This window comes from Taudactylus pleione, unplaced genomic scaffold (assembly GCF_031769625.1).
Source record: "Taudactylus pleione unplaced genomic scaffold, aTauple2 ptg000189l, whole genome shotgun sequence".
NCBI lineage: Eukaryota > Metazoa > Chordata > Amphibia > Anura > Myobatrachidae > Taudactylus > Taudactylus pleione.
In genome coordinates, this window is record NW_028284591.1 from 4,316,239 (window position 1) to 4,344,170 (window position 27,932).

The following is a 27,932-nucleotide window of genomic DNA, read 5'->3' on the forward strand; positions in this document are numbered from 1 at the left end:
TGGGGTTTGTCTGTTGTTTTCGATCACATGAGAATGTCAAGTTTAGAATTTGATAAGACCAGAGAGTGATCATCCCTATTCCAGCTGACATTACCAAGAAAACATGAATGTGTCAGCAAAAAGAAGAAAAGAGCCTCCAATCATGATCGGTAAAGGATGGAGGAGGAGGATTCAGACTGGACATGTGTTACCAGAACATGTGTTTAGAACATAATTTTGCAGGCAGAGAGGATGGTAATGGTCTGTAAAGTGCAATTAAAAAGATGAGAAGGGAACCTTGGGGAATGGGGGGGGGGGGTTTGAAACGTATTTATAGATATTGTCTAATGTTGACCAAACCCCTCTTCTCCTGACCACTGGTACCTCCAGCTTCAGCACTGCTCACAGCCTGCAGAGGAGATTGTCAGATCAGATTGTATTGGGCAGCCAATCGGTCAGGTGACATGGGGAACCCAATCAGCTGCTGCATATAATACACGCCTCTTTTTAAGTATCTTGAATTGCTAATTCTGACAACATCCATCTCAGTGTGTGCAGAGAGGGAGCTTAATGCATATAAATGGCAGGGTCCTACGTTGGGGAAACCAGCCCAAGTAATACAATTGGGGGACCTGACTTAACAGCTGGGATTTTCAAAAGCGGTACAAACCAAGGGAGCCATGTTGATGGAAGGGCAGCATGTTTATTTAATATCTGTTTGATATCCTACACCCACGCTAACCCATCCCTCGGTTGGTCACATACGGGTGCACAAACGGAGACATCTGTCCGATTACACAAACAGCCTTCTGATTCTATTCGACCACTAACACGCCAGAGTATGATGTCATCAATTTCCGGCATCACAAAAGCTGCGGTTAGTGCCCCTGAGATTACTCAGCGTGTAGAATGTCACATGTAGCTGCTTTATATGTGTTTGTTATGTTAGAGACATATGTGGACGGTACGGGTAGAAATTGCATAATATCCAGAATTGTTCAACATTTCATTTATATAAATAGGTCAACATTAAATGTTGTTTTTCTTTTAAAACAAAAGGATGTGGAGAGCTTTGGACAAATACCGCAGTGGAGTGCACAGAAGGTAGTGTAACTGCATGATCGCATGATTCCTGCATGTTTTCATTTGGGGATGATCCTGCCATTGATTTGGCGGAATAGATGTTTTCTGGTAAAAATATAAATGAGATTTGATTAAGTATTTATACTGCGGTACAGTAATCACCATCGCCAGTGCAGTGGCTATATATATATAAAATCAAACAGATGCTCTCTATACGCAATGAGCTACGAACACACTAAATGGGAGCTATATCAAATATTGGAAAAAGATAAACTGGAGAAGTTGCTCATAGCAACCAATCAGCTACTAACTGTTGTCATTTATCTATCACAGACTGAGAAATAATAGCAGCTGATTTGTCTGTACTTTATCTTTCTCCATGATTTAAACCCTCTTTATTACACTTGGATGTTCGAATTTCTGTCAAAGTGGTTCCTCGGACCAGTTTAAAATTTGTTGTAAATTGTTGAATGTTAGAATATTTTTAGGTTCAGCCAATAGTGTAAATGGCTACATTGTAGGTTCAGCCAATAGGGTAAATGGCTACATTATATGTTCAGCCAATAGTGTAAATGGCTACATTGTAGGTTCAGCCAATAGGGTAAATGGCTACATTGTAGGTTCAGCCAGTGAGGTAAATGGCTACATTGTGGGTTCAGCCAATAGGGTAAATGGCTACATTGTAGGTTCAGCCAATAGGGTAAATGGCTACATTGTAGGTTCAGCCAATAGGGTAAATGGCTACATTGTAGATTCAACCAGTGGGGTAAATGGCTACATTGTAGGTTCAACCAGTGGGGTAAATGGCTACATTTTAGGTTCAGCCAATAGGGTAAATGGCTACTTTGTGGGTTCAGCCAATAGGGTAAATGGCTACATTGTAGATTCAACCATTGGGGTAAATGGCTACATTGTAGGTTCAGCCAGTGGGGTAAATGGCTACATTGTAGGCTCAGCCAATAGGGTAAATGGCTACATTTTAGGTTCAGCCAATAGGGTAAATGGGTACATTGTAGGTTCAGCCAATAGGGTAAATGGCTACATTGTAGGTTCAGCCAATATTATTATTATTATTATTATTATTATTATTATCCTTTATTTATATGGCGCCACAAGGGTTCTGCAGCACCTTACATAGTACATAAGCATAGTGCACAAACATTGTACATAAACATAGTACATAAACATAGTGCACAAACATAGTACATAAACATAGTACATAAACATAGTACATAAACATAGTGCACAAACATAGTACATAAACATAGTACATAAACATAGTACATAAACATAGTGCACAAACATAGTACATAAACATAGTACATAAACATAGTGCACAAACATAGTACATAAACATAGTGCACAAACATAGTACATAAACAGTTGAGCAGAACAAGAAAACAGTGTCATACAGTTTAAGACACTACAAGCCAATAGGGTAAATGGCTACATTATAGGTTCAGCCAATAGGGTAAATGGCTACATTTTAGGTTCAGCCAATAGGGTAAATGGCTACATTGTAGATTAAGCCAATAGGGTAAATGGCTACATTGTAGGCTCAGCCAATAGGGTAAATGGCTACATTGTAGGTTCAGCCAATAGGGTAAATGGCTACATTGTAGGTTCAGCCAATAGGGTAAATGGCTACATTGTAGGCTCAGCCAATAGGGTAAATGGCTACATTGTAGGTTCAGCCAATAGGGTAAATGGCTACATTGTAGGTTCAGCCAATAGGGTAAATGGCTACATTGTAGATTCAGCCAATAGGGTAAATGGCTACATTGTAGGCTCAGCCAATAGGGTAAATGGCTACATTGTAGGTTCAGCCAATAGGCTAAATGGCTACATTGTAGGTTCAGCCAATAGGGTAAAAGGCTACATTGTAGGTTGAGCCAATAGGGTAAATGGCTACATTGTAGGCTCAGCCAATAGGGTAAATAGCTACATTGTAGGCTCAGCCAATAGGGTAAATGGCTACATTGTAGGCTCAGCCAATAGGGTAATTGGCCACATTGTAGTTTTGCATGCAACCTTTGAACTAGAAAAAAATATGTCCACTGTTTTCTACTGTTCATGTGTCTAAGACGCACAGCTGCGAATGCGTCCAGGGCCCGCTCGCACGTAGTTGCAGCTGTGCTTGAGATGCACGTTCTCAGAAATATATTGAAAAATATCCGGTGTTCCTGGGCAATTCGAGCCTTAAACATGAGAATAATCTACCCACTGATATCAAGACGAAAAGTGCAAAAACTATACACAGTATTGGCCCTATAAAGGCAATGCTGACGCTAACTTGTAAACATCATATTATAATGTTATCATAGCTTGGGGCTTATGTAATAGGTTGCGATCTGCCACCGCTGCGGGAACTCCTGCGAGTCTTCCAGTCATTTTTAAAGCGACAATAATTTTAATGGCATAACCAGCTTAGCTACAGATCGCAACCTATTTACTTAATAATAAGTAATAAGCCCTACGGTCTGAAGTATGGTTAGAACCACAGTTCAATGAGTAAAGTGCATTGTGCAGGTGATTATGTTACGCAACTAGAGATCTGCATTATTCATCCATAGTTCCTTCAGCAAATATTATAACTTTATTGCACTTTATAGTCTGATATGATTAGATAGTTTGCTCAGGTTTTGTGCTGCTCGTCCTTTATACATGGAATAAAGTTTTATCTCATGCTTTTGTAGCAGTATATACAGTATTTATGTTTGTTTGTTTTGTTTTTTTGCATAAATTGCTATACATAAAATAGCGGGCTCCTCTCCTCCCATTCATTTGGCTGTTGTCTGAGGGCAAGTCTCATTCATAGGTGGCAGGAGAGGCAGAATGGCTCCCCCTGGTGGCTGGGTGCATGTGGGCTAATGGTGTTTTTCAGCATAACTGCCCTGTGAATGATCTATTGGTAAGATCCGCAATTTTATATAAACGTTCCTGGGATGTATCAGAATGGAAGACTGTGATACAGGGCTGTGTTGAGGATTTTATATCCAGCAGAACACCAAAGGGAGCTCTCATAGGGGCTGATGGAGCGTTGAGCGCAAGTTTGTCGTAATTGCTTCCACGATACGTGTACCGAACTAAGGGCCTGATTCACTACGGATCGCTATTGCGATAGCGTACGCAGACGGCCGATTGTTGCATGCTGCGTATGCATCAGGACTGCGATCACACTGGGATCACGCAGCTCACGCAAAGCCATCGCAGAGCGATGGGGGTGGTGACGGGGGAGTGGTCGGGAAACGCAGGCGTGCCTGTCCGTTTGAACGCTGTTGCATGGGCCTGCGTAAATTAGCCACCGCGACGGCATGCGCAGCTTGAGTGCTCACTGTGTGCGATGAGGTTAGTCATTTCTGAATAAGGTCTGACCTCTTGTAATTGTGCTTGAGGGGCCGATATTACTCGATGTTCCCCATGTATACGAAGGAATGCAAAGTATTATGGATGGGAGATGGCGGTAGTGGGCGTCTCTATGCTGGCTGTGCATTTATTAGCATATTTTTGCAGCAAATCTGCATGTGTAATTGCAGCCCGTGATTGCAATAGCGATCTGTAGTGACTCGGCCCCTAAATGCGTATATTCTCCATCTCTATATTGCACTATATTGTATATTGCCCACCCCTACCCGTACACTTGGTTTGATACCATCTTTATCATTGCGCAATAGGTGTATATATGCCTCCAACTGGATCTACTTAGATCGTCAGTGTATATCATCTATGTGAGAACCGTTACAGCCCAGTTACTATCCTGCAATCAGAAGTGGAGAGTGCGAGTGAAATGCGCACGGCTCTGCAGGAACCATACTTGTGTGCGCTTGGTTCTGGAGCATGAGCAAATCGAGCCTACACGGGATGCGCTTCACATACAGGCGTACGTTCAACTCAGCATCAGCTCCATATTTAATTGTGAATTATTAGAGAGACAACAATAAGCTGTGTCCCGCTAGCTAGCTGGAGTATATAAACTTGTAATGTACGTCTTCCGCTACGGTATGGGAACTTTTTATAACTTTGTGGATGTTACTAAATTTAGTTTCAGATTGGGAGAACTTTTAATGTTTTTTATTAAATGGGTTTTTTTGTTTTTTTTCCCCCCTTGGTGATGGTTTAATTCAACAAATGAGGATAATATTGTACTAAATTGTTTAAAATATTAGCAATGCCTTAATAGCTATGTAAGGTCACATACTATTGCACCTGATTAATGGTTATGACTGGGTTATTGCGTGGAACATAAACACACATGTATTTGTACATACGTACATATGCTTTTAAGATACAGAGCCAAATATAATAGTGCGAGATGTGTGTCTGTGTCAGCGTTAGTCCGGCGAGATAGGCATTAGATTTAAAGAGGCAATAAGAACAAAAAGAAATAAAGATTCTCTTTACACTTCCATCGTTCTCAGACTCCAGCTGTTACGGCAAACGTCCCCATGTGCTGCCTCGTTAAGGGGAGTTTACCGAGATCTACCTAGCGTGGTGTAAATTTACACTACATTGTTGATAGTCAGTATGGAGAAATTCTCCTACCTTTCTGTTATGCTACCAACGTCATTATGGCCTAAGCCTGTGTCTGGCACTTTTGTTGGACTACCGGACTGACATCCATGGAATGATGCTACATGTCTCCCCACTGCTAGCCTGGGACGGGATGTAGTTGAGATACCGGCTGTCAGGATGCAGGAGTTCAGAATGCCGGTGCCGGAATCCCACCGCTGGCATTTCAACGGTAAGTATTGGGGTTAGGGACAGGGTTAGGCACTTGGAAGGTTAGGGTTAGGCTGCAGAGGGAGTGTTAGGTTTAGAGGTAAGGGTAGGGTTAGGACACGCAACCCCCCTAGGACAAACATTACAAGAAGATAACCTAGTTCCATATGGGTTATATAATAAATGGCTATAAAACTTAGTTGAAACCATTGATGTATTTGTGTGACGGAGGTAATGAGGATAATGCTCAGCGCCTTATCTGGCAGAATGGATGTAAGATTTCATAATAAGTGGATCAAGTTCCATAATTCTTAGAGGAAGGTTGATGATCTATTAACTTCATTTGACTCTGGAGCTCTGGGGGTATGTTGTAAAATGGTAAAAAAAAAATTATACCGGTTACAAGGAAGAAGGGGGTGCAAAGAACAGGGAAGTATTACACCGAGGGGTGTGGGGGGTATCTATTACCATTAAGGGGGTGTGGGATAATGTTAATAGAGATATATTTCCAATGGGAGGGGCTCTATTGCTAATGGGGGATGTGAGATAATTTTAAAATGGGGTCCTCTGGGGGGGGGGAGACACCACTAGACACATATATTTTTTTCTTCAATAAAAATTTTAATCAATTTAAAAAATGCTTTTAATTTAATTAAATTAAAAAAAAGAGTAACGTTTGTTAAAAAGAAAAAAATATGTTTGCAGATCTAATTGAAAGAACTAAAATAAGCTGGGCCGTGTGTCCTAAGTCTTACCACATTCCTACAAGCGGGAGTTGACTGGCAGATAACAACATGTAATATAATAAAAACTAACTGGCTTTCTGTCAGGAAGAATATACACATTTCTTTCCTTGTGTGCAATACAGGAGTAATTATGGCCAACTTGGGTTCAGCTCTGTACCATCTGGAATATGTTCTACCTGTAATCTCCCTTTGTCACCTGTTCTTCACCCACGTACTGTACTTTCCCCCTTGTCTTAGTACTCCCATCTAATTACACTGTACAACAAAGTAATACTTTTAATTTGTTTCCTTTCTAAAAATACTCATACATTACTAATTTGAGGTCAAGAAAAACTAAAATGATTTCAGAATGTTTTTACTAGCTCTATTTTTTTTTAGCTACACTACTTGCACTATACTGTATGTACATTAGTAATATAGTCATAGTGAAAAGCTATTTTAAAATAATCTGAGAAACATACAGCATACGAAACAAGCATACAGCATACGAAACAAACATACAGAATACGAAACAAACATACAGCATACGAAACAAACATACAGCATAGGAAACAAACATACAGCATAGGAAAGTACTATGTAATATAGTGGCCTATTCATGGGGGTGCTTTCTCTTTGCTTGTCGCTTGTCCTCCTCTTCTGGGACATCTCTTGTCACTGTCCAACAGTAGTGATCACCTTCCCTGATATCTTTGTTCCATTGCTGAAATGTCTTGGTGGAACCGCTCCCTATGCTGTCACTCAGTGCACCACAGTTATCTTGTGTGGGTAATCCCGTGAATTGCATATATTTGAATAGGGGAGGGGACAAATAACTGATTAATTTAATTTGGTCATTAGGCCCCGCCCCCTCTGCTCGGAACGCAGATTGCTGGTAAGATTCTCTCCATTCTGCCCACTACACTAGGAATACCCCTACGTCGTCATAAAGGGGCTATATCTCGGAACTCAGAGCTAACTGAGAGTTTTAAATGTCATATTCATTCTTTTCATGCTGAAATCAATTAGAAGTAACTATTTTCACATCGGAAACATTTTCATTGTTGTGCAGTGTTATCAACAGTACTTCGGACCTCATTCAGAGTCGGTCGTTGCGGCCGCACGGTTGTACGTCACCGTTCGCTAAACTGCTCATGCGTAAAGTTCGCAATGCGTGTGCGCAAACTAGCTGTTACGATCAGAAATTTCTCTCTCCTTGAACACAGCCAGGTCGTTAATTTGAGTGACAGAATGAACCGTTTGTGGGTGGTAACAGGGGAAGGTGCTTGAAAACGGGGGAGTGGAGATCCGAACGCAGGCGTGCCTAATTATGCGAACGGCGTTTAATGGGAGTGCATAATTAACAAAGTAGTGTCATGGCAAATGTGACATGGGAGGTTTTTAGACTGACTTGATCGTAGTGCTTAAGAGAGGGTATGGTCAACCTTAAGCTCTACGACCAGCTCCGATGGTTCCCGATGCTCGGGATTAATCCTTATATCCCAGGAGATGACGTGTGTTGTGATCGAGAAGGGGGCGTGACTTAGTCTTACGGCCACTTCTTATTCTTACCCTCGGTCGTTCAGCTAACGATCTCATCTTAGGACCGCAACTTGTGATCGCTTCATTTGCATATCCGGCCCCTTTCCCCTACGACCGAGCGGCCGCAACGACCGACTCTGAATGAGGTCCTTTATGTGGAACAGTAGCAGATTTTTTAGAAAAATCTCAATGGATGACAGATATGCAGAAGATGACAGTATCCAAGAGAGACCATAACTAATGCAGTATAGGTTCAGGAAGAGGACGCTAATAATTACAGTGCTATGGGCACATTTTATGTAGGCTAGCAAAGTACATCTATTTGCATACTCTGCACTATGCAAATCACCCTTGGGCCCTGTTCGTACAAAGGTGAATGCCAGATACGAGAGAGGTAATAAACCATGAGGGCTAATTACTACCATTGCTAAGAGGTACAAATCTGCATGAAATTGCAGCAACCAATCCGCAGTTAGCTTTGAACTATCTGGGTTACGTCTGATTGGTTGCTATAGTTTTAGTTTTGATAAATAACCTCCCCTTCCCTCTGTTAGTAAATAGATGCAGATCAGAGTATCTCAGCACCACCTGCTGTAATCTTGGAGATGTAAACATGCCCTCATACCTGGGAACATTCCCTGTGGCAGAATTTGCATATTTTAGTACATGCCCTAAGTCAACCAACCGCGCCCTGATCTGTCAGACTGTGTTATATTATTATATAATCGTTCACATGCCGTATTGCAGCTTATAGTCTATATTCCCTGCCACACAGACGTCTGAAGCCACGCAAACATGGAGAGAACATGCAAACTCCACACAGATAGGGTTCAGGTCGCAATCAAATCCATGACCCCAGTGGTGGAAGTCAGCGATGTTACCACTGCCCCACCGCCCTGCCTAGTGTTTGTTTCTCCATTTACAGTAGGTCATGCCCATTGATCTGCGAAACATTATCCCTTTGTTATAGTGCGCAGTGGGAGCAGCCTAATAACCAAGGTATGCCTGACACCCCAATAAACATTCAGGGCCTGATTCAGAGACTATGTCTTTTTCCACAACACCATCTGCGTCTTTGTGCTAATGCTGCGACCGGTTCTCAAACTGTGGCGCTATTCTGTCGCCATGTTTAATATGATGCACCGTCCATCGCAACGTCGATGATTGCACAAGCCCTATGTCAGGTGCAGTTGCTGTCATCGACACGCCCACTGAAAAACAATCTCTGCGTGCAATTGCGATCTGCATCTAATAGCGGAAAGCATCGGTACGCATGCGCAGTAGGACTTGGCCGCATGTGTAGACTGGAAACATCGGTCACTTGTGTGTGACATCGGTACTGCGTGCGCCTCTTGAATCAGGCCCTCAGTGAGTACTTTTCAGCTACTTTTCGTATATTGTCATTACCATGACGCACGTTATTTTTTACCATTTGCGATTTCTATGTGACATAACACTTATATCAATACACCCTGGTGTAATGCTTGAACCCGACCACTGCATGACCTGAAATCGGGACATGTTTTTATTGAACTGTTAATTTAAGACCAAATTTTCGACACATTAATCAACGCAATGGATTATTTTGTTTTTATGGTAAAAAAAAAAGTAGCATGATTAAATATAATTTCATTACTGTTTGTTTTCTTTTGTTTTAGATGAATTAAGTGACTTAATCATTAATGGTAAGTTTTAAATATTGAGCCCATTTAATTCTGATGGCCATCGGCCTGGCATTTATCTATTATTTTATAATATATTTTATAAAATATATTTTAGTTATTCAATGAGTAAATAAAATATTTTGCCTTTTGTTTGTCTAGACTGGTCTGTCTTCAGGCCATGACAGGTTTCTAGTGACACATTTCAAGTACAGAGAGCATTCTAGTGACCTACTCTATATACGATACAGATAGCATTCAAGTGACTGATTTACTATACAGAGAGCATACTAGTGACTGATATACTATACAGAGATCATTCTAGTGACTGATATACAATGTAGAGTGTATTATATTGACCTTTGCACACAGCAGAGAACATTTGTGGTAATTGTATACAATACAGAGTGCATTCAGTGACTTATACAATACAGAGAGCATTCTAATGACTAATATAGAATACAGAGAGCACTTTAGTGACTGATGTACAATACAGATCATATTCTATTGAATTCTATACATTTACTGTTATCTTTAAACAATACAGAAAGCATTCTAGATTCCTCTATACCAGTGCTTCCCAACTCTGTACTGAAGACACACTTACAGCCCAGGTTTTGAGAATATCAATGCTTGAGCACAGGTGACTTAATTATCATTTTGTTTCAACCATCTTTGCTCGTGCATGGATATCCTTCAAACCTGGACTGTTAGTGTGTTTTAAAGACCAAGTTTGAGCAGCACTGCTCTATACACTGCAGAGAACTTCCTAGTTACCAGTTTAAAAAGTAAAGTGTTTAAATTACTGCTATATAATCAGCAGCGGCTCATGCCCTCTGACCTGCGGGGGTGCTGCCGCTGCTGCTGGCTTGGGTCCCGGTGCCTGCTCAATTAATCTGGCAGGCGTCGGGACCAGCGCAGTGACGCCGCACATGCGCATGCTTAACACCAGCTTTTCGGGGCTGCATCGGTTGCAGCCCCGAGAAGCCCTATAGGGCTGCCCGAAAGGCAGAGCAGCGGCTTCCACTGGAAGTTGCTTTCTGCTGATCGCAGCCCGGACTGGCAGTCCCAGAACCTCCCGCTGGCTGCCTGTCTTCAGCGTGACTGGCAGGTGGCGCTTCCAATGGGAAGCCACCTCCCATTCACGGACTGCACTGGCTCACTGAAGTGGCGGATTTTACTGGGGGGGGGGCTGCAGCCTCGCAGCCCCTAGGTAAGATCCTGATCAATACACACAGCAGCCTCACCAGGAATAAAGGGGCTCCATAGCAACATTTTGACGGTATTGACTGTTATGGCTGTGCTATGCCTCTAGATACAATAAATATAGAACACTGTAGTGGACAATATACTATATAGAGTAAATTCTAGTGACCATTTCTCTGAAACATAGTAACCACATAGTGCCTACTATACAATACAGACAACATCCTTGAGGCCACTTGCCAATACAGACCCCCAAACCTCTGGTGGCTTTACAAGGCACATCCCCTCCAAATCGGTGGTGGTTTTACCATATAAATCCCCCAAATCTGCGGTGTTGACACAATGTGGGCTCTTGAGTTCCCAATCTGCTGAAGGAACGAAACTAATTAGCACCTGCACACACTTTCCCAGTAGATCAGGGGTCTTCAATCTTGGCCCTCCAGCTGCTGTGGAACTACACATCCCAGCATGCACTGCCACCTTTTTGATATAAGAGCATGCTAAAACTATGGCAGTGCATGCTGGGATGTGTAGTTCCACAGCAGCTGGAGGGCCAAGGTTGAAGACCCCTGCAGTAGATAGTTCTGTGCACTTTAGTTAGTTGATAGTGTTGGCCATTGACCAATCAGTCTGTCAGGTTTCCTTGACACTCCGTGGGACCATATCAAGTAGACAGCTCAGTCAGACTGGCCTTCACTGACAAGTAGACCCCAGTCTGGGGGTAAATTCCAGCCCTCCACCAAAAAAGTAGTGAATATTCTATTATAATTTAGTAGCGTTTGTTCAGGATATAACAATTCCACGCGTTTCATTATCCCATTCCTGTACAGCCGAGAGAGAGAATGAGAGATGTGTTATAGAAAGATACTTACAGACCAAAGAGACAATTCAGTTAGCCACCAGGTTCCGTTAGGACCTGGCGTACTAATATTATGCGGGTAATCCAGGCAGGATAACCTTGCTCACTTTTACTTACACCCCATAGAGGTGCGCTTAACTAAAAAGCAAGCAAAATTTTATCTCGTAATTGCCCGCTATGTGCCCAGTTGCGTATCGTCAGAACTGAATCTCCCCCAAGATTTCTAATTCTAATCTGTGTCATTATCTTTCTTAAAAGAGATGATCAGCAACACTCTGCATCTATCTTTCCATCCCTAGAGGTCCAATGTGCAGGCAGTTCCAGAGACACCTCCTGGTAGCCATATAATGGATTATTATCCTGACGTTGACATGTGACATCCTATTGTTCTAAGACATTGGGCCATATTCAATTAGGCTGTGATACTTTATCGCCGATGACGTCATTTTCGCATTTTTCACTTATCCCCGGATTCAATGTAATAGGCAAAAAGTTTTGCCTATGATTACCCGGTGGAAACAAGTGCAGAATTGCGGTTTTGGGGTGCAGAGGTGCGGAAACCACTCTGCACTCTTTGTACACCCCCCTTAAGGCTATCTGCGTCCAAAAACTATTAAAAAAAAAAACCACAAAGGGCACCCCAAAAAAGCACTTTGAAAATGTGGGCGACAAAAGTTCAAAGTGGGGGTACAAATTCAAAAACTAGCGAAATAGCCTTTGGGGGGTCTGGAAGTATGGGGGAGGTGTTTTGTTGATTGCAGGTGCTTGCTGAAGGTGCGTTTTTTTTGCGCTTTTTAATGCTTGACTTTAGCGATTTTTAAATATGCTTGCACCCATTTTCATGTGCCCCAAATTTGATGGGACTACTTATTTCTCCAAAAAAAAAAATGGTAAATACTAGTCACCACCACTTGCTCAAAGATGCTAATTAGCACCTATTGAGACCATTTAAAATACCTTTAGCAGGGCTATTCGGGGGTACCCATAGTGAACCCCCGTGTCAGAGCATCTTTTGGGGGGTGTCAGGCTGATTTGCCCCAAAAATGACAGGATTTTTTGCAACTGACTTTTCGCTTCAAATTGAATATGGACCATTGTGGCATAAAATGCTCACAACACATGTCACACAAGGGCCAATCACAGTGTGTCCAGCAAATTCATCCTAGCAGCATAATTAGCCGTTCGCCGGTAGGGTGCATCTCTCTCCTACATGGCAGAGGTTCCGGGACATCAATCCCGGCGGTTCTGATGTCTGTGCGGGGCGGGAGGGGCAGGCTTACAGTTGTTGACTGACCCTGTAATTTCTCAATCGGAAATAGCTATGAAAACCGCTAATGAAAATTCACTTTTTTCTTTTCAAAACTTTCTATATGATGAAATCAGTTTCAGTGCAAAGGTGCATTTTTCAAATTTGTGTATTTATTTATTTTTTATTGCTGCTAGGTATAAATGTTTTTGTTTTCTTAATAATTCATTTCTCTTTGTGTTCCTTTGCAGTGCCCACAAATGAGCCTCTGTTTGGTAAGCATGAGCAGTTTATCCCAGTTCAAAGGTTAATTGCACCGTTTTATTTAAACGATAATATTCCAGCGCCCTCTTTCCTGAGTTATGGGGGGTCTATCTCCTGGGGCACGCTTATACTTTGCCGTTAGGTTTCCTCATTCAACAATGCTTCAAATTTCCCAAACAATATCTTCTATAGAATAGATGCAATGCCGTGGCAGGAGGCCAGGACAAGTCACCGGTATGATGACCTTCTGCCCAGTACAACTCCAGTTTTTGGGGTCGATGCTGAGTTGAACATTAGTCACACATAAAGTCGATATCCTCCGCAAACAGGGTACAGCTACCACAGCATCTCTGCACTACCTACGCTGGATGCATTTCTCACTATTCATTCTCACTCCCTGGGAGAGATGTACTAAGGCTTGGAGAGTGATAAAGTGGTGAGAGATCAAGTACCAACCAATCTGCTCCTAACTGTCACTTTTACAGGCTGTGTGAATAATGGCAGCTAGGAGCTGATTGGTTGGTACTGTACCTCCATCCTCTTTATCTCTTTCCATGGTTTGTGTCGTCTCCCCCACTTGGTTTTATAACTTAATCTTTATGAAGTGGCAGCATTGAACATGCGAATCATACAAGTGGTGTGGTGATGAGATTGGCGTCTCCACAGCCCTGCCCCCTCATCGGGGAAAGGGGGCGGGATCTGGGATGTTTCTTTGAAATTCCGGAGTCTCTTGTACATTCCGTGAAACGGGTATGATGCAAATATATGATGTCATAGAAAGAACATGCTGAGGTGAGGAGGAAAGTTACCAAGGGGTAAATTTACTAACCGTCGGTTTTAATTCTAAACCAAAACCGACGGTAACCGACCAACATCGCCATCGTGACGCTTTGAATAAAAACAGCTTTATCCATCGGGTTTCATCTTGAATTGAAACCCGATGTCAGCTGGTTTTTGCAGCTCTAAAGAACATCGGCTTTGATCATTCAGTTCAGAACCGATGACAAATAGAAGTTAAAAAAACTACGGCAAACTCGTCCAAACAGAAGCACTGCACAGATCAGTATGATCTACGCATGCTTCATTAGGTTGAAAAGCTGCAATAGAGTTAAAAAATATTAGGGTCCCCCCTAAATCCATAGAAAGCCCCGGACATGTCTGCCTGGCTGGCATGGAAAATGCCATAGTACGTACAGTATGCCGCTGCCTTAACATTATCCAGATCCAAAGCTCGTCAGCCCAGGACTGGATTTCCTTGGAAATTCAGGACCCCCCAAAAAATGGGTCCCCTCCTCCCAAGGATCAACCGTCCCTCTGTTCCTCGCATCCCTTGGGGCGTTGGATGCGGGTTATGTGCAAAGAATAGATAACACTGTTGTTCTTTACAGGCAGACTACAAGTGTCAGCAATAAAATAAACACAAGATACACACACACACAAACACATCGCATGTTGTAGTATGTTACTTAAAAAAAAAAGAAATAAACATTCAAAATCCATTCATTTCATACCTATACTTACTTACTTACTATACTTATACTCCTACTCTCTCAGCCAACCTGCACTTCCCCATTCGTTCCTATGACAGTGTCCCCGAGTGACCTGTTAGTTCGCGTTTGGAGTGTACAGTCCGTGTCCGTGGGGTCCGTGTTTTCAGTTTGTTATGTTTAGAAGACCACTTAAATCTATCAATGTTTCTTTAAAATACTGTGAAGTTTTCCTTGAGGACTAATGTTGCATGTACAGTGGGTCTCATTCAGATCCGCTCGTAAGCGGCCGCTCGTTCGTTCCGAGCGATGTTCGCACATCTCCGCATGCGTACGGATTGTAATACGCATGCGCGAACCAGACAGTGCGGCCAAAAATCTTGTGCTCGCTAAATAGCGAATGCCTGCTATTTTGAGTGACAGGAGGAGGCGTATGTGGGTGGTAACAGGGGAAGGTGCTTGAAAACGGGGAGTGTAATTCAGAACGCAGGCGTGCCTAAAGGTCAAAACGGGCGTTTTAAGGGTGTGCATAATTAATACAGCAGCGTCATTGCCCACGTCACTTGGTTATTTTTTAGTCAGAACTGCTCGCAAGATTGCGGTAGGAAAAACCAACCACAAGAATAGCGAGCAGTTCAGACGCCGTTCGAATCGATGTACTCGATTAATCTAATAAATAGCGGACATGACGTATGATGCGAGCGGCCAGGGGGCGTTTTTCTAAAATTATGACCGCAAGTTTTGTTCGCTCGTTCAGACATAGAGGCGTGAACAGACCGCAAAGAGCGAATGGTTCATTTGAATAGCCACCCCCTTTTTCTGAACGAGCGAGCGCAAATAGCGTCCGGCTCTAAATCAGGCCCAGTGTTACTACAGTGACTGCAATACAGAAAGTACAAAACAGATCCTAATATATTTATATGTGCAAAATCAAGGAAAAAATAGCCCCTCCCCAATCTGCAACCCCCCCCTTATACACAGGCCACGCCCACATTTACTTGATGATGTACACACCTTCTGCAAAGCCCAGCTACATTTGATTGTGCAAATCAGGTGTAATGAGAGGTATTGCGTGACACCACACGCACTTACAGAATGCCCTGCTTTATTACATACTTTACAGCTGTATTCAGACATCACAATTATTTCTCTATTTTATTCAAAGAACGAAACAGTTGGCCCTAAAAAAAACCAAAAAAAAACCAGATTGCTCCTGTATAATAAAAACGCAAAGTTAATAATACTTGTAATCACTGCATATGTTTGTCAGAGTCACAGATTTAATTACAGGTTTATTCTTTTGTATTACGGCAGCATAACCAGAACAGAGACTTCCTATCATTTAAACTGACGCCATCATTCAGCCATAAAGCTGATCCCTATTGCGTGTGGTGCAGCTACAGTGAGTCGCTCCCGGCAGCCAGAGATTGGGATGCCTCATGTCTCAATGGCAGAAATCTCAGTTTGGCACTATATAACACCTGCACAGCGGTTGCCGAGATACAGTTGAGATCCCAGCTGTCGGGATGATGGCGCTCAGAATGACCGGCGCCGGATTCCGACACCAGACCGAATCCCGGCACCAGCATCCTGACTGCCAACATCTCAGATGTAATTATTGGGGTTGGGGAGAGGGTTAGGGTTAGGCCGCGGGAAGGGGGTGGGTTAGGCTGCAGTGAGGAAGGTTAGGGTTAGGCTGCGGGGAAGAAGGGTTTGGTGTAGGGGTAGGTTTAGAATACTTGCCGACAATTGTCGGTATCTTAACCCTGTCGGGTTGCTGGAACTGGAATTCTGGCCGCCGGGATCCTGACTGCTGGGATCCCAATAGCCGGCATCCTGTACCCAACCCTTATTGCCTCATAGATATCCTATGCCAGCTTGCTACAGTGTGAATGATGGGTATGATAATTACTCTACTAATAACACTGATTTGCCGCTTTATACGTTGGGCAGGTGTAGACTCATTTTTAAAGTTGTATAAACCCTAAGTTAATACTTTTTCAATAATATTGGCTGTCTGTGTCGTTGGCTTTTGGTTAGTAAATAAAACTCTCTGATATCCGGATCTAGGCAATTAATCGACGCAAATAGCGAGATTTTATCATACAGCGCATGCCCTCACTCCCGTTCTCATCTTTGGGGGCAATGACAAAATGAAAATAGCAAAATGTATTTTACAGATATGTTTAGTGCAGGGTGAAGGCATACGTGCTACTCTCCAAGAATGTCTGGGAGACTCCTAACTTTCCGGGAGTTCTCGCAAACTCCTGGGATAACATGCCGCCCGCACGGATCCCAGCTTTCTTTCATGGGAACAGGGCCATAACTCGTAGTGTGCGAGTGGCGCCAGGGCACAAGGAGTCCTGCTCTTGTCGCTGTCCCGGTTGACAACTTTATTTGGCTTGCCGAGTGCCTGGAACAGCAACCTGCAGCCTGGAGAGAGAAGCCCGAGAGAGACCCCTGGTCCCGGCCCCCTCTTTGTGACATCTTGAGGTCACGAGTGTGCATTAGCGCCCTGTGAAGTCGGCTGGACTAGCCTTGATGTCGAAATTTGCACCATCATGCTCTACCTATGCTGCACACAAGGACACTTCTTTTTGTGAAGTGGGCAGGATGGGCCATATAACGTAAATTGAGTCACCACACCCCTGCATTTGCCCCTTGGACCAAATAAGTAGACCAATATGGGTAAGTATCATTTAATGACAACGTTTATGAAATAATTCCGCCATAAAGTGTCAGCCTTTAGAAACAAGGGCGTCTTCGTGTGTTTGAATCCTAGATGGTTTTGCTTGTTTAAATATTTTATTACGCTTACACTTGTATATAACAGTTACGGTCATTTTTTTTTACCTTCACACTGTGCCACGAGACGTGGAACATTGTATCAGTTTATGTGTGTGTCTCTTTACAGCTACGGACAAAGTCGCACTAGTGATCGGGAACATGTCCTACAAAAACCATCCCCAGCTGAAAGCGCCAATGGTTGATGTATATGAACTTACAAACTTACTGCGGCAACTCGATTTTAAGGTTGTGTCGCAGCTTGACCTCACCGAGGTGGAAATGAGGAATACGGTGAACGAGTTCTTACTCTTACTGGACAAAGGCGTATATGGTGAGAAACCTTATATAAGCAATTTGTAACGTTATATAAACCATTTGGAAGATAGTGATAAAGAACATTGACGTTTCACATTGATGGTTAGCAGCGCCTTACATCTAGGGGGTCATAACACAAACATATTACATACAATGACATGAAACAGAAGGTACGTACGGCCCTGACCAAATGAGCTTACAATCTAATAGGTGTGGGGAACAACTGATACATAAAGTAGCAGAATAACAATTGTATATTTCAGTGGGGAAAGTGCGTGTGGCTACGGTGAGCAGCCATTGGTGACCAGCATCTTTCTGCAGCCGCAAGTGGTGTGGTAGGGTTGGAGCGAGGAGGGACTGCAGGGAACAGAGACACGAGCCATGAACCATTCATGGTCAAAACAGGAATACAGTCATCTGCTGGCCCCATAACCTCACCATTTATCATAACTGAGTGTCCTTCCTGTAAAGGTTCTGTAGGAAGTTCTGTATGGGCAGCACAGACAGTGTAATGGTAGCATTACTGCCTCACAGCACTGAGGTCGTGGGATCAATTCCCACCACGGCCCTAACTGTGTGGAGTTTGTATATTCTCCCTATGCTTGCCTGGGTTTCCTCCGGGTACCCCCGGTTTCCTCCCACACTCCAAAAATATACTGGTAGGTTAATTGGCTTCCAACAAACATTAACTCTAGTGTGTATGTGTGTGTGCATGACAGGGCAGGGACTGATGTGAATGGGCAACTATTCTCTGTAAAGCGCTGCGGAATATGTGTGCGCTATATAAATAACTGGTAATAATAATAATAATAATAAGTGTTTGCGATCGTGCGGCACAGGAACTTTTGGGGTTACTAGTCCCTTTGGAGTAAGTGTGTGCAGCCCGGTGTTGTTTGTGCTTCACCGAGGACCATTTACTTCTAACCGGCACCATGAATCATGGATTTAGAGTTTAGAATATCTGATTAGAGTAAGGGTGAGGCCATCCAATCAGACGTGACATTCCGCACACACCTCCTGTACTATAATTTCACATATCTAGATAGAGACATAGAATTTGACGGCAGATAAGATCCGCTTGGCCCATCTAGTCTGCCATTTTTTTTACCTTTTGGTAACCTCACCCTATGTGATCCTTAGTAAGAATATTCTTATGCCTATCCCAAGCATGTTTAAATTGCTCTTCTGTCTTAACCTCTACCACCTTGGAATCGGTATGAAATACCGACAGTCGGGATCCTGGCGGTCAGAATCCCGATGCCGGGACCCCGCCAGGGTTAACATACCGACACTTGTTTGTCAGTATACTAACCCTCCTCCTCTCCCTACCCTAACCCTACCTCTTTGTTGCCTAACCCTAACCTCCCCCCCTAGTGCCTATGAAGAATGTCTCCTTCCTTTACCTTGTTAAAACCATTGATATATTTGTAAGTTTCTATCATGTCCCCCCTTTCCCTTCTCTGCTCCAAACTATACATATTAAGGTCTTGTAGTCTTTCCTGGTAAGTTCTGTGCTGTAGACCATTCACCTATTTAGTTGCCCTTCTTTGTACAGTCTCTAATGTATGTATATTCTTCTGGAGATATGGCCTCCAGAACTGAACACAGTATGCTAGATGAGGACGTACCAATGACCTATACAGTGGTATTATCACTTCTTTCTTCCTGCTAATGATTCTGAAATAACTGAATGAACTGAATTAGTGACTCCTAGTTTCCTTTCCACCTCAGTAGTTTCCATCCTAGTGCCCTTGAAACTATATCAGGCCTGCCTACACTCCCGATTTGGCCGGGAGCCTCCCGAATATCGGGTGTCGCTCCCGGCCCCCTGGAAAGGCAGGCAAGCTTCCCGGTATCCACCAACCCTCCCGACCTCCTCCACCAGAATAAACTATAAATCCCTGCAGCGGGGAGGGGGAGGAGGAACGCGATTTGCGCTGAATTGCGTCATCGTGGCCCCGCCCCCTGCTTCACAAGGCCAAAATAACAGCATTGCAAAGAGAGGGGGCGGGGCCACAATGACACGATTGCACACCCTCGCTTCTTGTCGGCAAGTATGAACTGCATGTAGCCTTTGGATTTTTGAGACCCAAGTGCATGATTTGGCAATTTTTAGCTTTAAACTGTAGTTGCCACTTTCTTGCTCTTTCCTTTAGTCTACCTAGATTCTCCCTCATTTGTCTTAACCCTCCTGGTGTGTCTACCCAGTTGCCTATCTTTGTGTCATCTGCAAAAGGGGCATACTTCCCCTTCAATACCATTTGCAATGTCACCAACAAATATATTGAAAAAATCACTGGTCCAAGTACAGACCCCTGGGGTACTCCACAGGTAACCTTTCCCTCCCGAGACTGCACTCCATTTTCTTATCCATTCAGCCGTCTTAGAATACAATCTCAAGCTTTCGGGTTTATTTATCAGTCTGTGACATAGGACTGTGTCAAAAGCCTTACTAAAATCTAGATAAGCTACATCTACGACCCCTCCCCCCCTTGTTCTATTACTTTAGTTCCCCAGTCCAAAAAAAGTCAATGAGATTTGTTTGACTTGATCTCCCCCTAACAAAACAATGCTGATTGGGATCCTGTAAATTGCTGGGTTTCAGATCTTCGACAACTGTTTATTTTAATGGTGTTTCCATTATTTTCCCTTTTACTGATGTTAGACTCACTGGTCGGTAGTTACTTGCCTCTTCCTTGCTTCCGTCTCAGTCCTCCAACGCTCCCGGCTTATTTTCCTGTCAAACAGAGATGTCCAGCAGCCCATACCTGTACTTTCCAGGTCTCTGGGGGATTCATCAAAGGGACCCCCCACCAAACAGCGCCACTGATGGGGTATTTATCACCTAATGGACACTGAGCACATAAGTGGTTTGTGTATTAGTTTCCTGAACTGGCAGAGTCCGCGGGAGGTGCCAGGTGCGGAGGTAATTTAGACCCCAGACAGGAAGGAGTATGTGTATATATATTACTGTATATACACTATTGTGCATTGTGGTAATTTTAGTCTATCATGCCTGACACTTGTAATCCTACCCACCCTTATTTCCTGTGGTTTTGTTTTGCAAGATATTGTAGACTGGTAAAGCCTCTGCTTCCCTCTTTGCAGTGTTGTAAAAGACTGTTCTATTGTTGTTTTTTAGTTTTCTCTCACACAATGCGACCTGCTAGTTCCATGAAAGCGCTATTTACAAACCATGCAAATTCTCTGGCAGATACATCTACAGAAGGTCTACCCGGAGCTCTGGGCCTGATTCAGACCCGCTCGCGAGCGCACAGCGCTCGCAAGCGGGTCGATGGTCCCACACTGCGCATGTGCATGCCAGAGCCGGCTCCGGCGTGCGCATGTCTGAAACTCGGCCAGCGACAGGCGCTCCATCGCTACGAGTCTCGCACCAAGAAGGGGCGGCTGTTGATTTTGATTGACATCTCGCCCCGTTTTGGAGGCGGGCAGGGGGGGTGGCTGGCCAAACGGAGGTGTTCCCGAAGGAACGCCTGCCGTTTGGGGGCAGCCTCAGTAGTGAGCTTCCGGCTCTATTAGAGCGAGAAGCTCACTGGGGCTTGCGATGGATGAGACCCTACCACAAGGGTCCCGTCACAAGCCCGGTGGTCGCGACCATCACCTGGCCGCTCGCAAAAGCTGTGGGTGGTCACCCACAGCTTAGCGAGCGGCCAGGAGGCTGGTTCAAAAAAAAAAAAATGCCGCCCTGATTCAGAGCGAGCGCTCCGAAAGAGCGTCCGGCTCTGAATCAGGCCCTCCGTTCATTCACTGGATTATGTGGAAGGGTATTATTAGTCACTAGTGAATTGCCAGGCATGGGTTCAACCCATAAAACTGCTATTTGTTAGTGGTCATGCTGTGTATTCTCAGACGCATGAGATTAACGACAACACATCACAACAATAGTGGGCCTGATTCCGAGATTTACGCTGATGCAATCTCAACCGCATTCTCTCACGGATCGTAGTTCCTAAAATATGCTAATGCCTTCCAAAGTTTAGCCGAGCATAGGGACGCCCTCTGCTGCCTTCTCATACCCGTCTGACGATATACAACAGCATAAACATCGGTAACATTGACGCAGATCGGGCAGTCACGCAGTATGCATTGTAAGTCAAGTCTGAGAGCTCTCATGCTGCGAAGGCGATCCCAATGTCTAATTTAGGCACGCCCATGAAACGGCGTTTAACGGTCCAACACTCCTGCGTTTCTTTAAGCAGCCCCCCACGTTACCAATTACTGAATCAGGCCCACTGTCCGTAGAATCTTTATAAGATTAACTGCTTTCTCATTGAAACACCTTACTTTGGGCCTGATTCAGAGCCGGACGCTATTTGCAGACGGTCGTTCAGGAAAAGGGGGTGGGTATTCAAATGAACCGTTCGCTCTTTGCGGTCTGTTGACGCCTCCATGTCTGAACGAGCGAACAAAACTTGCGGTAGTTTTTTGGATAACTACGCACCCTGGCCGCTCGCATCCTACGTCATGTCCGCTATTTATTAGATTAATCCAGTACATCGACCAGCGTATGAACTGCTCGCTATTCTTGTGGTTGGTTTTTCCTACCACAATCTTGCGAGCAGTTCTGACTAGGGGTGTGCACCGGACACTTTTCGTGTTTTGTGTTTTGGTTTTGGATCTGGATCTTTCTTCGTGTTTTGGATCTGGATTGGTTTTGCCAAAACCACCCTTCCGTGTTTTGGGTTCTGGGTTTTGTGTTTTGGATCTGGATTTTTTCTTAAAAAATAAAAAAAACCCGCTAAAATCACATAAATGGGCCTTTTTTTGTTCCTACGCTATTAATAACCCCAATAACATTAATTTCCACTCATTTCCACTCTATTCTGAACACCTCACACCTCACAATATTGTTTTTAGGCCAAAAGGTTGTACCGAGGAAGCTGGATGACTATGCTAAGCGACACAAGGGGGCGGCACAAACACGTGGCCCATCTAGGAGTGGCACTGCAGTGGCAGACAGGAAGCCAATCAGCGTTATGGTGCCCATTTGCATGTAGCACGAACCCGGGAGATCCGTGCTACATGCATCTGTGTGATTGGCACAGAGCAATGACAGGTCCGTGAGACCCGTCTGTGCTGCTGTGGTAAAAAAAAAAAAAAAAACCTGTGTAAAAAAAGAAAAAAATGGCGTGCACCCCCCCAAAAAAGAGCAACCAGCCCCGGGCATTAGTAACCCAGTGCTGGGTGTGCTTAAATACAGGGGACAAACGACGTAGGGGTCCCCTGTACTTAAGCACAACCAGCACCGGGCTAGTCAGAACCAGCGCTGGTTGCCAAAATACGGGGGACAAACGACGTAGGGGTCCCCTGTATTCTGCGCAACCAGCTCTGGGCTCTGATCCGGCCCTGGTTCTGGAAATATAGGGGACAAAAAATGAGTAGGGTTCCCCTGTATGTTCCAGAACCAGCACTGGACTTTTTCTAGCGGGGGGCTGATGCCACAGCCAGGGGAGCCCTTTCACCGGGCCCCCCAGCCGCAGCATCAACCCTGACCGCTAGTCAGCCCAGGCCGGGGATCCCTGGAGAGCTGGGGACCCCCCCAATAAAGGGGTCACCCTCTCCAGGGCACCCCAGGCCCAGGCTGATAGCCCGGGGCTATCCCCGCCACCCCTGGTGGCGGTGGGTGGCGGGTTGATTGTGTGGTGTGGTGTAAATAAAGAATATCAAACATTGTCTTTACAAGTAGAACTGCAAGTCCCAGCTAGCCTGCCCCGCATGCTGGTACTTGGAGAACCACAAGTACCAGCATGCAGGGCATTAAGGGCCCACTAGTACCTGTAGTTCACCTGTAAAAAAAATGTTTAAAAAAACACAGGACACACACACCGTGACAGTATAAGTTTATTAAACATACATACACACACACACATGTACACATACTCACCTATGTAACCCTGTAGCATCGGTCCACTTGTCCGGTAAAGTATCCCTAGGGGACCTGTGAAAAAAAACATACTCACCATCTGCTATGCGAGGTTCTGTCCTCTTCGTTCCAAAGTAGGCATCCCCGGACTTGGCAAAAAAAAAAAACGAAAACGCGATCCACGAACTTAGTACCGTTCTATAGAACGGTACTTCCCGAATGAGAGCTTAGCGGCGGGGTATCACCATGGAAACCCCGCTGCTAAGCGTTCATTGGCTGAGAGAGGTCATCTCCCGTCTCTCAGCCAATGAACGGCTCCCTCCATTGTAGTCAATGGTGGGAACCGCAGGGTAAACTTTAATAACCTTGCGGCTCCCAGCATTGACTACAATGGAGGGAGCCGTTCATTGGCTGAGAGAGACGGGAGATGGCCTCTCTCAGCCAATGAACGCTTAGCAGCGGGGTTTCCATGGTGATACCCCGCCGCTAAGCTCTCATTCGGGAAGTACCGTTCTATAGAACGGTACTAAGTTCGTGGATCGCGTTTTCGTTTTTTTTTTTGCCAAGTCCGGGGATGCCTACTTTGGAACGAAGAGGACAGAACCTTGCATAGGAGATGGTGAGTATGTTTTTTTTCACAGGTCCCCTATGGATACTTTACCGGACAAGTGGACCGATGCTACAGGTTACATAGGTGAGTATGTGTACATGTGTGTGTGTGTGTGTATGTATGTTTAATAAACTTATACTGTCACGGTGTGTGTGTCCTGTGTTTTTTTTAAACATTTTTTTACAGGTGAACTACAGGTACTAGTGGGCCCTTAATGCCCTGCATGCTGGTACTTGTGGTTCTCCAAGTACCAGCATGCGGGGCAGGCTTGCTGGGACTTGCAGTTCTACTTGTAAAGACAATGTTTGATATTCTTTATTTACACCACACCACACAATCAACCCGCCACCCACCGCCACCAGGGGTGGCGGGGATAGCCCCGGGCTATCAGCCTGGGCCTGGGGTGCCCTGGAGAGGGTGACCCCTTTATTGGGGGGGTCCCCAGCTCTCCAGGGATCCCCGGCCTGGGCTGACTAGCGGTCAGGGCTGATGCTGCGGCTGGGGGGCCCGGTGAAAGGGCTCCCCTGGCTGTGGCATCAGCCCCCCGCTAGAAAAAGTCCAGTGCTGGTTCTGGAACATACAGGGGAACCCTACTCATTTTTTTCCCCTGTATTTCCAGAACCAGGACCGGATCAGAGCCCAGAGCTGGTTGCGCAGAATACGGGGGACCCCTACGTCGTTTGTCCCCCGTATTTTGGCAACCAGCTCTGGTTCTGACTAGCCCGGTGCTGGTTGTGTTTAAGTACAGGGGACCCCTATGTCGTTTGTCCCCTGTATTTAAGCACACCCAGCACTGGGTCACTAATGCCCGGGGCTGGTTGCTCTTTTTTTGGGGGGGAGGACGCCATTTTTTTCTCTTTTTACACAGGTTTTTTTTTTTTTTATTTACCACAGCAGCACAGACGGGTCTCACGGACCCGTTAGTGCTCTGTGTCAATGACACAGATGCAAGTAGCACGGATCTCCTGGTCCGTGCGTGCATCTGTGTCATTGAAATACACAGCAGCACAGACGGGTCTCACTGACCCATCTGTGCTCTGTGTCACTGTCAATCACACAGATGCATGTAGCACGGATCTCACGAGTCCGTGCTACATGCAAATGAGCACCATAATGCTGATTGGCTGAGAGCCGTGACAGACGGCTCTGTCAGTCAATCAGCACTTTGCCCATTAAAGGCAAAGGCATTTTTTTTTAAATGGCCGCTCGAGGCAAAACCTCGAGATCCGACAGCAGATCTCGAGGTTTTGCCTCGGGAGAGGGATCCGGGGCAGACAGGGAGATCCGAGCTTGGGCTCGGATCGCCCCGGATCCCCGAAGTTCGGGTGGGTTCGGTTCTCAGGGAACCGAACCCGCTCATCCCTAGTTCTGACTATAAAATAACCCAGTGACGTGGTCAATGACGCTGCTGTATTAATTATGCACACCCATAAAACGCCCGTTTTGACCTTTAAGCACGCCTGCGTTCGGATCTCCACTCCCCGTTTTCAAGCACCTTCCTCTGTTACCACCCACATACGCCTCCTCCTGTTACTCAAAATAGCAGGCATTTGCTATTTAGCGAACAAACGATTTTTGGCCGCACTGACTGGTTCGCACATGCGTATTAAAATCTGTATGCATGTGCAGTTGGGCAAACATCGCTTGGAGCGAACGAGTGGCCGCTTACGAGCGGCTCTGAATCAGGCCCTTTGTTTCTTATCCATATATGTCGTATATGTACAGTAAAAACAGGCTGACATTAATTCTGTAGAATAAGTCATTTATTAAGTTTTATTCTGTCCATCTGTGCACTTAGGGCCTGATTCACTAAGGAACGCAACTGCGAATATCGATTATGCACGCAGTTCAACTGCGCTAGTGTGCTAATCCATTGTGATCGCAAACTCTGACCTTACTCTGACCTTACTCTGACCTTAATCAGAAATTGCTAACTTCCAGTTATTTATACAGCGCACACATATTCTCTCTGCAAAGCGCTGCAAAATATTTGCCCATTCACAATCTTACAATCTATATTTCCTACCAAACGCTCACCCACATACACAGTAGGGTTGTTATTTTTTTTTTTATGTTGGGAGCCAATTAACCTACAGTTATATTTTTGAACTGTGGGAGGAAAGGCACAGGCAGAATATGACGCATGCTTAGTTAAAATGATTTTATTATATTACAAATTATTAAAATTTTATAGTGTCTTTTATTTTAAAACATTTTTACACATGAAATGAAATACATATCTATGCCTCACATCAGGGCCGAAACTAAGGTTTTTGTCACCCGGGGCAAGACGGTAATTTGGCGAAAGTTAATTCCCCCATAGTAATGCCCCCTGCAGCAGTGCACCTATAGTAATGCCCCTGTACTATGCCAGTAATGCCATATGCTAATGTCCCCATAGTAATGCCCCTGTAGTGCCCATATGGTAATGCCCCTGTAGTGACCAAATAGTAATGGCCCTAGTAATGCCCCTGTAGAGCCCCCTGGTAAAGCCACCTATAGTGCCCCCTGGTAATGCCCCTGTAGAGCCCCCTGGTAATGCCCCCATAGTGCCACACACACACACACACACACAAAAAATACTTACCTTAAACCCCGCTCCTGTGACTGCCGCCGTCGGGTCCGCCCGGCTGCTCCTTGGAACTATGGGAGAGACGTCATTACGTATCTCCCATAGTGCCTGTGGGAAAGCCGGAAGCTGGAGTTCAGGAGAGAACTCCAGCCACCGGCTAACGCGGCGCTGCAGAGAAGGAGCCGGGCGCCCGCTGGTAATAACATCTCAGCGGGCGTCCAGCTTGGAGTCTCCCTGCGGCACCGGGCTGGAGGTCACTGACGCCGGTTGCAGCGGTGCACCCGGTGCACGTGCAACCACCTGCCCTCTCCCTAGTTGCGTTCCTGCTCACATACATACACTGGGATTGGGGCATGCTTGCCGACATTTCGCTCCCTCCTTCCGGGAGGGAGCTGTCGGGCTTACAGCGCTGGGGGCGTGACGCGGCCAAAGGGGGCGGGGCCCGGCACATGATGCGGCATTGGGGACGGAGCATGGGGGCGTGACAGCACGATCGCGTTATCGTGGCTCCGCCCCCTCTTCACAATGCCGTGATTAATGGCATTGTGCAGCCGGGGGCGGAGCCACGATGACGCGATTCAACCCGAATCGCGTCACCGGCCCCCCTGCTGCCGGGGTTTGTACTTAAAAGTGCGGGCACATCGCCGGGGGCCGGGAGGATTGCCTGCCTTCCCGGGAGGTCGGGAGCGACACCCGATTTTCGGGAGGCTCCCGACCATATCGGGAGGGTAGGCAAGTATGGATTGGGGGCAGACATATTTAGGGCTGAATATTAGTTTAACAACTTGTTGTATTGCCGTGGCATGATGAACAAACTGTAGAATTGATAGGCCACATTATTGTGAATATTGCTCAAGACTAATAGATGGCCTCCTCTGTGTGGTTCAGTCTACAAGATGACTTCCGTAAACGGTGCAGGTCAGTCATACAGATGGCTTCCTCCACAGTGTGGTTCAGTCTGCCATATGACTTCCCCCACAACGTGGTTCAGTT

The 27,932-nt window shown here is 45.1% G+C and overlaps 1 protein-coding gene across 2 annotated transcripts in view; it reads left to right on the forward strand.

Moving 5' to 3' along the window:
- The window catches only part of MALT1 (MALT1 paracaspase), a 96,517-nt gene that overhangs the window by 45,543 nt on the left and 23,042 nt on the right, over positions 1–27,932 (forward strand). The window contains exons 7-10 of one of the 2 annotated variants that reach the window (XM_088476528.1): positions 1,039–1,083; positions 9,707–9,733; positions 13,272–13,295; positions 17,686–17,889. In XM_088476528.1, coding sequence (XP_088332654.1) covers positions 1,039–1,083; positions 9,707–9,733; positions 13,272–13,295; positions 17,686–17,889 — 300 coding nt within the window. The remainder of the gene's footprint in view (positions 1–1,038; positions 1,084–9,706; positions 9,734–13,271; positions 13,296–17,685; positions 17,890–27,932) is intronic. The other variant, XM_088476529.1, reaches the window with a different exon arrangement.